A 16,330-nucleotide genomic window follows, 5' to 3' on the forward strand; every position below is an offset into this window, starting at 1 on the left:
TTTATGGTAGCTCAGTACTACACTATGCTCTTTTAAATATTAAATACTTCTTTTTCTTGAGCATGGATAAAGATTTTGTTGTTGCAGCACCTCTACTGGCAAGAACACTCAAAGGGGCTTTTTCAGCAAATAAAACCCACTTACCTTAGAATCTCCCCCAAATTATAGTCTACTTGCAAAAGTGCACGGAGTACTAGACATTGTTATTTTCATCAAAAAAGTTTCTCACAAAATGTAGGATTTTTTTCTCTATCTAAAAATGACCTGCTATAATGCTGCTGACAAAAATAGTATCTAATTTTGAGAAGTCCGGAAAATTAGAAAATAACATTTTGTAGAAAGTCTCCTCTTGTTACAGCAATCTCTTGTGTTTTGACCCTGGTGATGGGATGCCCATTGATTGCAGTCCCTGGTAAGCAGGGTTCAAAGTAGAGTCTTGGTCTTCACTGTCATTTTCTTCAGGCAAATCTCTGTGCAATGCTTCATTTTTCTTGTTAACAGTTTCTCTAAGTATTGTTTAAATAATCAGCTGTGGTTTTTTTCTTAATTCTGTGTAAAGAAGCAAAAATTATTTAAAATCCTGATAACTTTGAGCTTTTAATAGGAAACAGTGCTTAGGTCACACAGTGTGAAGTTTGAAGGTTTTTGAATTATTTTGACCTGTTAAAATGTGTGCATTTTGCAAAAGTCACTCAGATTAAGCTGTTTTTATCTGTGACATTGCAAATACTTTACTTACAGTGATAAATGTTCTGCATTAGTGTAAACACCTCCTGTTTAAGGTCATTAACTGAGGATAATGGCTTCCATTTGGCTAAAAGAGCATTAGAAACAAATGAACCTGGCACTCTGAAAATCATTAATTGATAACATTCTTCTACAAACCTAAAGACATCAAAATAGAATAGAGCAGCATATCATCTTTCTGAGGCTTTGCTAGACAAACAAGTTTTGACAATCAAACCCAACTCTTTTCCTAGGTATTTACTGCATTCTTTGGAAACCCTTCTTTTCTCAAAGAGAAAATGTCAAGTGCCAAGTTAATGCGGAGGTAGAAACAATGAGATTGTGCAAATAAATGCAAAAGCTGTGCTATTACTCAAACCTTTAACTAGCAGAGAACGTTCCCCCAAATGCCTAGCACAGCTGTTTTAGTTTTTCTTACACCCCTGGTTTATAGTTTGAAGCCTTTTGGAAAGCAATCTGCTTCCAAGCTCACCCAGAGTGTCTGGCAAAGGGCCAGAGTCCTGCCTATGTTGCTGCAAGAGAAGTAGAAATGGAAGGAAGCCCCATTTTTTATGGTAGACCATGGTGTGCTCCCATGGCTGTGCAATATATACATTAAACTCGATGTCCTGGAGGAGCTCTTGGGAACTCACATATGTTCAAATCTTTCAGTTGTCTTTGACTCCCCTATTGCATTTTTGCAATAGCATAATTTTAGTATTTATGCCCCCTGCAAGTGACTTTTGAGGTTGTAGAGAGGAAAAGAGAGAGGTTGTAGAGAGCAACAGAGACACACAGTGGTTTGCCAGATTTGCTGTATGGGAATAACCTTGCCAAGATCTGGAGAACATTTGGCAGTCTGCCTATTAAGAGTGGCCAGACTGGTGACTCATCTGCAGTAAGAGCAAACAACTGTACAAAGCTTCTTCCAACAAGAAAATTAAGTGAAAGCAACTCTTTCCCCTGTGTCCTTGCAAGGGAAAGCCAGTAGCTTTGTCCTATAGCTGGGCTGCCCTGTGGCAGTGGTAAACAACAGATTGCAGTCAATGACTTGGGTGCCATGACTATCCCCCTTCCACACTGCAAAGGAGGACAACATGGAGAGGAGGGAAATTAGAGAAGACATCTGTAGAGTTGTTATATTCATCATGGTACTATTGTATGCTGTGTCTTTCTAGGAATCAGCTCTAGAGTACAATAGGTAAGCTGCTTCAATTTCCATGTTGTCCCCTCTTGCTGAAGAAGTCAACAGGGTCCCCTACCCTGAGATACCTACTTTTTTACTTTCTTTCTTTTAACTTACTTTTGTTTTGGTGGTTGTTTCAGATCTTCTGGGGGATGTTCCTTTTTTTTTTTCAGCACTGACATTGGAAGCTGGGCTTGGTTTGTTCATGGGATTGAATTTTCTGTCATTTACAATTATTGATTCAAGAGTTGATGGTCATAGCTGCTAGAGAAGTAAGAAAGAGTGAACTGTGAAAGTGAAGCATTTATTTTTATTTCTTCATTCTATTTTGTGCTCCAGGAATTATTGCATGTCTCTAATATTTCCTAGGAGAATGTGGTATCGTTCGTTCCTGGTTCACTGGTTGATACTGAGCTTATGGTTAATAGTTACCATGTTTTCAATGTGGTAATAAATCAAAGGCATAAAGAAATGAGCTAGAGACTTCTTCCAGCTAGTTACTAAATACAAGGCCTCTGCATCACAAGAAAATAACTTTTTTAAACAGTTTCAGCAGACATCAGAGACAATAAGAGCATGTGGCCTTGGACTACTCCATCACTCCTGCAGACTGTTAGTAGAGTCAAAATTTGAGTGATAGTGACAAGACTTCCTGTGTTTACAGGGACTGCTGTCATGCTGCATTGATCGTCACCAGTGATGCCTGCCCTTATTTCTCACAGGCAAACCAGAATGAGTTAGTCTCTTCATTATCCAAAACTAGTAAGGCCATTTCTCAGGAGTTAGATTATGAAGACCTCAATTCATATTTTACTGGAAAAAAAAGAAAAAAAGACCAAAGTGTGGCCTGAAGGAGACTAGTGATTTTCAGCCAAAGCCAGAATTTCTTCCATTGCCCATTATCAAGGGTATGAAGTTAGGCAATGCCAGAAGCGCTGTGTTTGTAGCTGACCTGATTGACTGTGACTATTTAATTTGTTACTAAAAAGGGTTGTTATCCAAACTCCACAAATGGAGTGACTTTTTTTTTTCCAAAGACCGAACACTTGATCACCGGAGAATCCATTGTATAATATGGCAGGTAAAAGTCAAGTAGGTCCAAGAAGAAAATTAGGAATGCTTCTAGACTTCTAATCCATGAAGCCCTACAAAGCCTCTGACCTCTTGAAGGCAAACTTTGCACAGGATGTGTTTTAGGTGATACCTTCAGGGGAAACCTGCTGGTGGTTTTCACCTGTGTTTTTAAATGGACTAATACAGTGAGATGCCACTATATTTAGAGAGGTCTCAGACACTTTTTTGGCAAAAATTATGTATATAACTATCTAGTGGATCACAGATTATAAAAAATTTTCTATTCAGTGTTTGAAGGAGGGTCGCTGGAAGGTCAGTGAACATTCTTGCAGACAAGTTTTGTTGACAGCAGTCACTGTGGAAGCACTACAAGGAATTTGTGTGTACACTGAGAGCACTCCTCATCGCTCCAGTCTGACAGTAGGATAACTTTCCATATCTGCAGTATGCATTGGTGATTCCTTATGTGTATGTACATATGTATTATCTGAGGATGCATTATGGTTTGACTGTATTTCTGTTCTGCAGTGAACATCGTGCAGAGTGTTGCAGTATACATGGAGCTCCCAGTGTGTGAGAAACAGGGGCAATAACTGAAAAGGGAAAGAAAGTTTGTAATTTGAAATTATATGATATATCTTACCATCGTCTTTTCTTCCAGTCTCCTAAATCAGCTTTTATTAGTGCTGCAAAAAAGGCAAGATTGAAGTCCAATCCTGTCAAAGTGCGCTTCTCAGAAGAAGTAATTATCAATGGCCAGGTATCGGTGAGTATTTAGCTATTTAACCTCAGAAAGGACTGAGCATTTCATCCAAAGGTATGGCTTATAGCTGGAAAGGGAAGGAAGTATATCATAGAAATAAGGGTGATAGACTTGTAATGAAAGGGGATTTTTGTTCTAAAGCTTTCCAAAGACCTTTTTTTAAGTCTATTGGGCCCATAATTTTGTGGAAAATTTGTCTCTTAAAATAAGATTAAGATACTAGTGAATGCATTTTTGGTGATAGTGTATATGTGTCTGTCTATAGTCTTAATAGTGCTTGCTTGTTGTTTGTTTGGTTTTTTTTCAAATCAGCTTTGTATCACTAAAACCCCTAAGTTCAAGATAGTTCAAATATCAAGTTAGGAAAACTGGTTACCTTACAGACCTCTTTAAAACCTGTTTTATCTACTTGAACTTGTTGTTTCCAACCCTCAGGCAAAGTCAGCCTCCCTTTGAGAGGCACTGAACTCCTCCTTAAACATGAACTCCCAGATAATTTTCATAATTTGCCAGAACATCATTCCACTCGCATGTCTTTATGCAACTCTCTTCCAATCGTAAATTGATATTGCATTTTTCAAAAAAAAATTTCTGCTTTTTAAAATACAAAGAAGCAAAAAAACACCCCCCCAGCTTTGTTTCTGTTTCCCTTCCTTTTTCCTCTTTATTTTACTATCCTTGTTATGAATCATCAGATTAAGTAGCAATGTTATATGTTACTCTTCTTAAATGATGGCAGATACTAGCTTTGAATATCCAACTATAAAGAAAATGTAAAACACCTTGATTGTAATTCTTACTAATGAAACTACAGTTTCCATTTTGTAGATTAAAGACACTAAATAGCTCACTAGTAATCCATTTTTCTGCTTTATTGAAAATGTTTCAATTTCAGAGGTAGCATTCATTGTCAGAGAGATAGTATATAGGGAAAGACAATACTACAAGCCAGACATAAAATGTATGCGAAAAGTTTTATTTTTCTTAACAGAGACTTACAGAGGGCAGCTGTAATGAACATGGCTAGAACCTTGGAGGGCATTGATATTTCTGCATTCAATTTGGGCCAACACTTTCCTTTTCAGTTGTTTCCTTTCCTTCTGAATTATGCACTTCTTTATAGAACAGTGTTTAGGTTTCCCTTGTTGCATGTTGTAATCTGATTCACTAATTTGCTTGACAGGAAACAGTTAAGGACAACTCGCTTCTTTTCATGCCAAATGTTCTAAAGGTGTATCTTGAAAATGGACAAACCAAATCTTTCCGTTTTGACTGCAGCACTTCAATAAAGGTAGGCTGGATATACCTTGGTATGAGACCTTCAGTAATTATCATTTACTTGGAATGCTTTAAGAACAATGGTGTGCTCAGTTGGGGCTGGAGTCATAGTTCAGAAATAATGAGGATTTGGTCCATTTTTCTGCTGCTAAAAACATATTTTATTTTCAGTGAAGAAGGAGTGATGATTGTAATGTGCCTGGAGCACAGTTAATATTGCGTAGTCCTATCGTTTGATATGCTGCCAAACACAAGCATGATTTGTCAGCAAAAGTCAGGAGCTAAGAAGATTAAAATGTTGGTTGCTAATTGAATATCATCTAGCTTATCATCCAGTGAAATTAGGATGGGATATCGTAGGGTTATGTCAGTGATAAATTGCTGACTTCAGTGTAATGCACTTTATGCTTTCCCTAACACACTTCGCATAACAGAAATGAAAAGGTGAAACTCTGGCACACAGCTGAGGCTGCTAGGGAGTGTCTGTGACACTGTTCTGTGTAGGTTCCCAAATCAGAGGCATCATCAGTGTCTGTGAGAGCCTTGGAGTAGCACAATGAGCAGCACAACTAGAGCTGCTGGGCATGCTGCTAGACTCCTAAACCTTACTGTTTGGGTAAATTAGTTTTAACACAGATTGGTTACCGAATCTAGTTCACTGCATGGAGTTTGCACGGTTGGGACACCAAGACATGAGAGATCCATGAGTGGGAATGATCAGTGGTGGCTGAGGATGCAATTCTCAGCTACATTGCCAGGTTTTGCTAGTTTTAAGGGATTTTAAAACTATGCATATTTGAAGAAAGGCTGCCTTTGCGCTCACTGTGATACAGCAACATGCTCAATCAATTAGAATAACAAACAGAGTGATTTGCTAAGGTAGACGAGGAAACTTACTCCACTATGATGGTAAAACAGATACTGAAGTCACACTTAAAAATGCAATATTTGTTAATAGTTCATGTATATACCTTAGGCACAAGTTGAGTGCAGGCAATGGATACAAGTCTCCACTCTACATCCATGGGATACTGAATTTCTTCAGTCCATCTGAGAATTTGGTTAGGTGAAGAAATAGGAGGCATGATTCATGTAGACAGTGAAGTCTCCTACCCTTCTAAGGTCCACGAGCTGACTTCCCAGTATTTTCTGTTATGAACATAAAAACAACCAACCTGTTCCACGATGTTTTGCCCCTGAAGATCGGTCTTTAGCTGTCACATTGCATTAGTAGTTCTGTCATGGATGTGTCATGTACTGTAAGACCATATGTCAAATCTGAAGTCATTTGCACAGGTACCCATGTGGGCTCAGCTGTGTAGCTGTATTGAGGTTGCAAACCTGCTTTGACCTTAGTGATTTTGACTATTTGTAGGAATAATTTCCTTTGCATCTAATTCAGGCAATTATATATTTTGAGGCCTTGCATGTGTGTGTATGGGTGCGTGTGGATTGTTGCTGCTTTGCTTAACTGAGGTGAAGTAGACATGCCCCAGCTGAGTCAAGGTAAAGGCAAGTTTTTTCCATGCCTAGCAGGCCAGTAGTATGCCACTTAATAAGGAGGGTGCAAGCAGCACCTAAAACTGCAGTCTTCATTTTCCTTGTTGATGGGAGATAGCACCTGGGCTAACTCTTAAGTTAGCAGATGAGAGGATATCTAGCAAAACATTTGGTGCACTAATTCAGCACCTATGTGCCTTTACTTCATATTTTAAAAGGTTCAAGACAGCTAGTGGAAAACAGTGCCATTATTACTCCCTCTTAGAAGCTTACATGTAATATTATGCTTCTTCATGTTACTGTTATACCCCTTGTCTTTATAGCATAGTTTAGGAGTATAAATAAAAGTAGATTTAATGTGTAAGCAATAAATTCCCCATGAGTCAGAATAGTATAATATTAGGTTCCATTATTTAGAGTGATTGCTTGCAATTCATTAATAGTGTCTTATATTCTTTACACTGCACAAAGTTGTCCCATCCTCCCACATACATTTTTTTGTCCTTACACCAATTCAGTCTTGATTTTCCATAAGCACACTGTAATTATGTTACTCAATTATGTTAAAACTCTTGGATTACAATTCGTCATGATCTTCTTAATGAGTTAAGTCCTATCCATCTGGATACTTATGTATATCTAAAAATGTTTTGGAGGGATAGAAATATTTTAATCTTGTTACTAACATAATGTGAAACTATTTCTAAATGATGGGTTATTATATATTTCTTTTTCTTAGAACATTCACTAAAGCAAAAGATACCTTGTCAGATGATGTTAATAACCTGCATACATTTACAAAGTGTTATATGAAAGTAAAGTAGGGACTGCTTGAGTGGTTTTGTGAAGAGGTTTGTTTAGCTGTTATTTTAGAAACAGTCATTCTCAAATTAACTACCCTTAGACATAATCCACTGTGAAAAAAACTAATTGGAACTCTCGAAAATTGGGGGTTTGTACTATAAATTGATATGGTCTATCAATTTACAACTGTTGTTCTACACAGGTATCATCATCACTGACTTTTCCGTGAACATTTAAAACTCAGGAAGTGGACTTAAAAAAACTCTTGTCATAAGAACAAAAAAAGGCCATTCATTTGATTTTTTTTGTTGTTGTTATTGAACATATAAATTTGTTTTGTACTACTTGATGGCCCTGCCCCAATGAAGTGAAGAGACTAGTGGCAAGATCAGCTCTCCTTTGTTGATGGTTTTTTCTTCCAAGGAGAGGGAGGGATACGATTTAAAGACCACACCAGTATAATCTGCATATTAAACCACAGAGAATGTTGTCCATTCACAGCAATCCCATATGTATACTTTTCACATTCGTGTCTGATACCATCTTGGGGATGTTTGATTATAAAGGCGCTGACTTTTCACTGAGTGAACAGGTGTGATGTCGTGTACACTTGTGCAGAACAGGAACGGAGCCTGGGCTTCCACCCTATGCAGATGCATGCAGGGTGGGGGGCACTGAATAACTCAGTCCCAAGCACTTTGTGAATTTAAGTACATTTTATGAATTCTTTGTTAACTAGGATGTCATCTTAACACTCCAAGAAAAACTTTCCATCAAGTGTATTGAACACTTTTCCCTGATGCTGGAGCAGAGGGTTGAAGGATCTGGAACAAAACTCCTTTTGCTACATGAACAGGAGACTCTAACTCAGGTTTGTGTAATGATATGTGAAAACAGATATTAATGAGATGGGTTAATCAGTAAATTGTCCATCTTTTTCATTACTCAAGTGAGTTATCTACAAGGTTTATAGTTTGATGCTGTCTATCAAACAGCAACAGGATTTTGATGTGGTTGTAAGAATCAGGTTCTCACAGGAAACACATCTTTTTCTGTTACATACATCATATTTCCTTGCTTCATTGGGCCCTTAAGAAGTATTAAGAAGTTCTGAGAACAACAGTCTGCCCAAATTTCTTTAAAAACCTTATTTTGATCAATTCCAGTCTTACTATACAGATCTGTATCTGGGGGAGAGAGAATAATGCTCTTCTTTCTGAGGAAGTCAGGTTTGTCTTGTTTACACCTTATGTCACTTCAGTGAAGATAAATTGTGACCCAGAAAATGCTGGTGTGACTTTCTTCTTTAGATCAGGGAAGTGTGACTAAAGGTGAAGTTGCTTCATAGTTACCAGCGGAGTACCCTGATTTTAGCTGCTTATCATTTTGCCAAATTGTTAAGACTGAAATTTTCCCTTGTATTTCTGAGTTCTAGGAAAACATTTTTTTTTTTTATTTCAACTAAATTTGAAAAAAAAAGTAGAAATGGATTCTTAGATGAGGCGGGGAAAAATATTGAAATTGCAGAATCCCCTTGATCCTATAACTAGAGTCTGTGTAATGGTAATGAAGGAGCTTAGTTTGCCAGCTAACAGTCTTTCTAGCATTTTCTTGTCTTTAAGCACTTGCTTTTGCCATGTTAACATTCTTTTCTTGAGGGTATAAGCTACACAATGATTGCACAATATCCTAAAATACTCCATACTCCCTGTCCTGGCCTAGCTGTCTTCTTTGAAGTAAATGGCAAAATTCTTGTTGAAATCAGAAGAATTCTGAATAAACAGAATAAACCAACACAGTGAGCTTTCAAAACTCTCATCCTGAGCTTTTATTTATATGTACAGAATATGTCTAGATACTTAAGAATGAGGTCAGACACAAAGTGAGATAGATACACCTTTTGAAAATTGTTAGAGCAAGACAGAGACTCCATTGGAGATTTTTAAAAGTATAATTTTATAAAGTAAAGCTGTAGGCTATAAAGTACCCTAACTCTCTAACTGCATTAGCCTAAGTGAATAAGTTAGATAAAATACATTCATTATGGGTGTGTCTTCTTTGAAGCTCCTGTAAATTCAGCAATACTTTAATTTGCCATTGTGATGTTGCTGCTGACCATGATTTACAATGGTGTTATTGAATTGTTACCCTTTCATCCAGTTTTTCTTTAGCTATGTGGTGGTCTCTTGTGAATATACCCAGAATACAGCATTAGATGTTTAAAAAAGTTTTGCTGACCAACAAGCAAAGTGGTCTTTTTAATTTTTTAATGTATTGGGTCTTGGTCAGAAGTCATGAAGTAGATCTCTCAATCCAGGAAAAAAGACCCAATTTCTCGTAAATTGCCTAATGGGTTAAAATAAACAAGAGAAAGTGAGGAAAGTATGCAAGCTGGGCCTCACCTGTGTTCTCAGACAATCTAAGAAATAAAATTTGACTTCTCCCCAAAAACCTTCTACCTCGTCTCATTTATAAGTATTTTAGTCCTGCTGAAGCTCAACTCAATTTGCATTTCACTTGGATGGTTTTCATTAAGTCTGTTTTCTCTGTCCTTTCACTCTGGTTTTGAGTGAGTGAATTCTGTTGCTTTGAGGATTAGTTGTATCAGGCAGTCATGCCTATATGAGTTTAAAAGTCTTTTACCAAGATTATAAATATGATGTTCTTAGGTGAAGAACTTAGTAAGTAGTCCATGGCAGAGCTTTTTGATGGCTAGAATTATTTTTCTTGCTACCACATGGCTCTGGAGCAGGGTCACGTTGCCTGAGACTACAGAGCATGCAGCTCAACCAGGGTTGCCAACCTCTAATGTTTTTATTGCGCTATCCTAGGTGACCCAAAGGCCAAGCTCGCACAAGATGAGATGTCTTTTCAGGATTAGCTTTGTCCCAAAGGATCCCATTGATCTTTTAAGAAGAGATCCAGTTGCTTTTGAGTATCTCTATGTACAGGTAAGTGAAAGTACAACTGTTTTTAGTGTAAAGGAGAATAAAGAAATGGTCTTATTGTATATATAAATTTACATCTTCACATAGCAAGTGTGTCTGCCATAAATCCTGGCTTTGTTTTCTGCTGCGTAGAGCCAATGAATGCACTTGGGGAATGTGCAAATCTCTATCATCTGCAAAGTCCTCTTTCTTCGTAAGTCTCTCCAAACAGTAATGCTTTGATATCTTTCCAAGGTATATTTGGCTTTAGAAAAGAGTGAAGCTGAATTAATTGCTAATACTTATTTATGGGACTGTAATGTCAGACAGAAATGATCTCTGAAAAGGAACTTCCAGTAAACTGGATGGGAAAACTGATGCACAAACAATGTGGTTCTCCTGAGTATCTCACCAGGTAGAATCCTGCTATCCTGAGTCCAGATGCACTGATACCCTCCTAGCACTCTTTGTGATGCAGGATTACTATTCTGCCAAGGAAGGATGAAGAGAGCTAAGGTCAAAGTACTCATGCCTTCTGCTCTTTGGCAGAAGTACTGATATTCTTCCTAAGTACCCATGTCCTGGTGAGCATCTGACACATCTGAGAGCAACAATCTGACCTTCAGCGTGGTCCTGCTTCTGGGTCTGCTTTTGGGGTTATTCCAAATGCAATGTTATTTTTTTTAAAAAAGCAAAACCCCAAACAAGCAAAGAAGCCCTAGATGATTTATTTTGAGTGCAAGATTTTTTAACTTCATGCTCCCTCTACTGGTTTTTTGGCAGAGCTGTAACGATGTGGTTCAGGAAAGATTTGGACCAGAACTGAAATATGACATTGCCCTGCGGTTGGCTGCGCTACAAATGTATATTGCAACTGTGACCACCAAGCAAACTCAGAAAATTTCCCTCAAATACATAGAGTAAGTTGAGAATGCTGTGTATTCTTAAAAAGTGAAACATTAGTAGTAACTAGCAGATTCTTTAAGGTTGTTTCTTTAATATGTCTATATGTATGCACCAATTTTAGGTTTATTCTTTGTCACTGAAATTGATTCAAGTGTGTTAAGAACAGTATGTATGGTCATTTTGGTGCATTTACCTTTTGGTCATCTGTTTAGGCATGTAAAGTAACCTATAAATGTAAGCAAGATTAACTCATTTGCTTTCAGTGATTTAAGATCTAAATTTATATGGTCTGAATCCTAAGGTTTTAGTAAAGATTATTATAGTAAGATCCAGATTATTGGTTGATTCAGAAAACAGTAGGGTCATAGATTCCATTGTGTATTATTTCTTAAATGCAGAAGTATCCCAGCAGGCACCTGTCTTATGTTAGACAGCATGTATATGTAACTACAAAGAAAAAGAAAAATTCCAGAGTGCGAATGAGTACATCTGCTTGGATTAAAAAAACCACAAAACAACAACAACAAAGCAGCAAAAAACTTGCAACAAAATCCATAACAAAAAACCCAAACTCTAAAGCTTTTGTTACTGTTGGGTAGCTTATTTGCAGAATAGAAGTAACTGTTGCACCCTCAGTCTTGTAGAGTTGACCCACCGTATTGAAGATTGTCTTATATTCTATTCTATTAATGAATCAGCAAAAATAATTACTTAGAAGTGAGAAATCAGTCTTCTATTAAAAGGGATGCTTCAAGCTGAAAAAAAATTGGTAAAAGGAGGGGGACTGTTTTTGAGAGGGACCCTCTCCCCCCAAAAAAATATAAGTGATAAAGAAAATGACTCTCTGATTTGCGTGTTCTAAAGGAAGCCTCAAAAATAAAATTACATCTGACATTACATTGTAAATTATTTACTACTTTAATTCTATAATGGTGCTTGCCTATATAATTAAGTGGTGTTTAACATAATCTTTAAACATCAAACTTAAATATTTTTTCTGAATGGTACGATTGAAGAGGTGGGAGGGGCAGCAGATAGATTATTTTTTATTTTAAAACATCTTTTTCATAAGAAATACATAGTTTGAATCTAGAAAATAATGTGTTATTGCAGAACTCTGGACTTGATCAACTCTCCTGTTTTCAGGTGATCATTCACTTGACATCATACTCACCAGTCTTTAGATAAATAATCATCACAGAAATGTGAAATTAAATATATGCCTTTTATTGCAGAAAAGAATGGGGATTAGAGACTTTTCTTCCATCTGCTGTGCTGCAAAGCATGAAAGAAAAGAACATAAAGAAAGCACTTTCCCACCTTGTCAAAGCAAATCAAAACCTAGTTCCTCCAGGAAAAAAGGTATTACATTTGCATCTTAATGGAAAATATGTTTTAAAGAAGAGAAAGGGTGGCATACATGAGAAACATTTAAAGCTAGTCCTTTGGAGAAACACCTAGTCATTATATTTTCAGAGATTTCACTTCGGGTGCTCGTACAACGTAGCCAAGAACAATTAAATATAATCAATTATGCCCCAACTAAGCTATCTTCTTATCTTGAGAATGACAGAGAACTGGTTATTAATACCTCATGTATGATAAATATATATTTTTTTAAAAATTAATTTAGTGCTTTCTGAGTAGCAGATTCATTAGGAAAGTTATTGTTCTCTCTCTGATGTTCTCGTCTGAATTACATTAACCTACTTGCTGGACATAATTGTTGTTTTTCAGATTGTTTTCTCTTACTCTGTAGAGAGAGACTTTTTGGTGGCCAAGGATCTAACTGGATAGATGATGGTCCTTACAGTAAATGACCCTCCTTACTGTTGTAAAATGCTTTTCTTGGCACTGAACTTTCAGTTCAGCTGGAAAAAACATGGAGAAAACAATATCTCTGAGAAATGTCTTTGTTACATGCATACAACTGAGACTGCTTTTAGACACAGTAATGAGGTTTCTTAGTGCAGGTCATCTAGTCTCTCTTTGTAGTCAATGGAGAGAAATAGGCACTTGGAGGGAGCGATTCATCCCATCCCACATTAGGAACCAAAAATAGGTCAGATTACTTGGGTCCTAGAAATACTTATTTCTCTTCATAGACTATAAAAAGAATCGAGGAGTGACTAGTTGAGACATAAAATTATTTGAATCCTGCTTCATGACGCTTTTTTTTTTCTGAACCAAAAAACCTCAAAATAACTGGTGCCTGAGCCAAGGTTCATTGCAATCAGCAGAAATCCTTCTTGGAGGTTTCAGATCACATCATGACTGTGAACATAGCTCTGTGTGTTTGACCCTGTGAAGCTCAGGAAGAATGGTCACCTCTCTGAAGCACTGCATGTTTCCTGTACTGCTGAAACTAAAGCTAAATTAGCCCAATTGCTTATTATTTATCCTGGTAGAGTAAATTTGGGTTAATTTTGGAAGCTGTCGCTGCTGCAGACTTTGCAGGTGTAAGGTATGCCTTACAGTGACGTGCAGTATCAGTTATTGCTTAGAAGAGATATTGCAACTGTCCCTTCTTGCAGCAAGCAGTCTTTATGGGTTTACTTCACTTTTTCTGATTTGAACTTTGGAAATATGTTGTTTCCGACCTGCTTTTTTTTTTTACCACGTAGGTCTCAGAAACAAAGTGTCTGAGCTCATTGTCACCTTCTGTCTCACCTGTAGGTACTAACACAGGAACTGATTTCTTTCTGGGGCCTTCTCTTCCTTCACACGAAGGGAAGCTTCTCATTCTCAGGATTCTCCTGTTTTTTACAACCCCTGTGTATTTCTGTTCACTGAGTGAACACCTGGTGAAGGAAAGGGGAAAGCATTACCACCAGTTGCTCTGTTTCAGATCCATTTCCTGCTTGGTGTCTAGAAAAAACTTAGGACAGGGGTCCTTAAAATGTTGTTCAAGATCAAATAATTTTTTTTAATTAGAATTTCAGTGGCTGAAAGGAGACTAGCAAATGAGATGAGACTGTTTCTTTCAAAAGTCCAGATACAAGGATTTACATTAGGGAGGTAAATGATTTGGATCCAGACTGTTTCTTGTTTCCCTTCTGTCTCATAAAGTATTTCCAAGTTTTATTTCCTAAGTAGGGAGTTAAAGTTCAGAGGCAGGAAAAAAGGAAACAAATTATGACATGTATTACATGATATGATCATATGTATTTGATGTACTGTATTTAGCTTTCAGATTTATTACCTACTAAATATAATGGAAGAATTTCATTTTACAAAGTAGGAAATGCAGTAACAAGTTGGAATAATATGCCAAGCACCACAAATACCTAGCAAAATGAAATATACGTAGCTGACAAAAGCAAATTCTTTATTCTCTTTCTCTATATAGGTACATAAACATTTAAGAACTGATGGAGTTTATGAATGGAGAGCTGCTGTCTTATCCTTGAAATCCCTCAAAGAACAGATGTTTAATCTGAGTATTTTAACATTTTCCCTTCATTGAAGCAGTTACCATGTTCTTGCAGTGCTCTGATCTGCCCGTTCTCAAGTCCTCAGTGCATTTTAACTAAACAAGAAAGATATTAATGTTAAGAACAAAACAGTTTCTCCTCATCTGAAACTCAAGCATGTAAAGATTTAGTTTCAGCCTCCAAAGAGCTGTTTTTGCAGTCCATTCTCCTTAAATTACACAAATACATTTTCTTTCTGAATTTTAAAATGTGAGGATTTTCACAATTACCTCTTACCCCTGTTTCTCCTTTCTCAGCTCTCTGCTCTGCAAGCCAAGGTGCATTATCTGAAGTTCCTCAGTGATCTGCGATTATATGGAGGGCGTGTTTTCAAGGCAACACTAGTGGTAACATTTCTCTTAAAACAGTCTCTCTTTTCTCTTATTTTTTCATCAATTTTTTTTTTTTTTTCAAAAGCTGGATCATATAATTTTCTTTAGAAGTTTAGGTTTTATTTATACACTTAAAAATCGTTGTTAATTGAACCAAATCACTTTTTTTTTTTCTTTTCATCTTGAAATTAACATATCTGATATAATTTGAACTTTATTGGGGATTTGAAGATAGATAACACTTTTCTAGCAAATAGCACCATCCAATTAAATATGGAATGCTAAAATTATTACTCTGGAAAAATCTTAATGACAACATTTTTCTTTCAACAGAAGGAGAGTCCATCCATCTGTCTGTCCGTCTAACTACCCATCTAAAAACTAGAGTACAATCAACATCCAGCAGGAAATTCCTTTACTTTTTTTTTTTAATTATGAATCAAGTATGCTCTTGTGTACCTTATTTGAAAAAACATAATAATCTTTAATGTAGAAATGCCATGGAAATGTAGCCCTGTATAACTGAAAGTTATCACTGAAATCAGTTTGTCACTATGCAGTAGCTATCACGTTTTTTACCTCTGCTTTTTTCACTAAAGCAGGGAGAAAAGCGTTCAGAAGTGACACTGTTAGTGGGACCACGGTACGGAATCAGCCATGTGATAAACACCAAAACAAACCTTGTGGCTCTCCTGGCAGACTTCAGCCATGTGAACAGAATTGAGATGTTTACTGAAGATGAAATCAATGTTAGAGTTGAGCTGCATGTCTTAGATGTAAAAGTAAGTTTGTTATTAATTTATGTTGATATCTATAAATAATGTTTTTGTCTTCATTTGAATGTTATATCAAGCCATACTGTTCTGAATATTTTCATGCCAATAATACTCTGAGGGTGCATTTTTAGCTCTTTATTTGGACAATGTATGTATACTATGTCTTGGGCATTGGAGGACCCTACGGTGTACCAGCCAGGTACTTTGCAGCACTTATATTTTATTTTGATTTTTCTCTTGGTTGACCCCAGGCAACTGACTTTGTTGTTATCTTACTGGATTTCCATGGTTAGAAGAGGTGATGATGAAATTTGTCTTCTTTTGAAGCTCATTCTAACAGACAATATTGTTACCATTGGAAGTGTAATAGTCAATATTATTACCATTAGAGAATCACCAGCTGCAGTGAATCAGTGTCCCCTGTAGTCCAGTGTTACATCTGCAAAGTTCACTGCAAGCAACCACATAGCAGTTACCAATTAGATAAACTGTAAAAAGGCATGGGTTTTTTTCTTAGCTTCTGTAATTCCAGTTCAGTGCTTTGCCCTGCATAATATATTCACAGATGCTCATCATCTGCCTCTA

At 36.8% G+C, this 16,330-nt stretch overlaps 1 protein-coding gene across 4 annotated transcripts in view; it reads left to right on the forward strand.

Moving 5' to 3' along the window:
• FRMPD4 (FERM and PDZ domain containing 4) overlaps positions 1 to 16,330 on the forward strand; it is a 298,391-nt gene that overhangs the window by 272,478 nt on the left and 9,583 nt on the right. For all 4 annotated transcript variants that reach the window (XM_050331897.1, XM_050331900.1, XM_050331899.1 and 1 more), the window contains 8 exons: positions 3,648 to 3,752; positions 4,933 to 5,040; positions 8,071 to 8,202; positions 10,163 to 10,282; positions 11,042 to 11,178; positions 12,400 to 12,526; positions 14,895 to 14,984; positions 15,569 to 15,751. In XM_050331897.1, coding sequence (XP_050187854.1) covers positions 3,648 to 3,752; positions 4,933 to 5,040; positions 8,071 to 8,202; positions 10,163 to 10,282; positions 11,042 to 11,178; positions 12,400 to 12,526; positions 14,895 to 14,984; positions 15,569 to 15,751 — 1,002 coding nt within the window. The remainder of the gene's footprint in view (positions 1 to 3,647; positions 3,753 to 4,932; positions 5,041 to 8,070; positions 8,203 to 10,162; positions 10,283 to 11,041; positions 11,179 to 12,399; positions 12,527 to 14,894; positions 14,985 to 15,568; positions 15,752 to 16,330) is intronic.

Source organism: Myiozetetes cayanensis, unplaced genomic scaffold, assembly GCF_022539395.1.
Source record: "Myiozetetes cayanensis isolate MyiCay16 unplaced genomic scaffold, myiCay2020 scf5-8, whole genome shotgun sequence".
Taxonomy (NCBI): domain Eukaryota; kingdom Metazoa; phylum Chordata; class Aves; order Passeriformes; family Tyrannidae; genus Myiozetetes; species Myiozetetes cayanensis.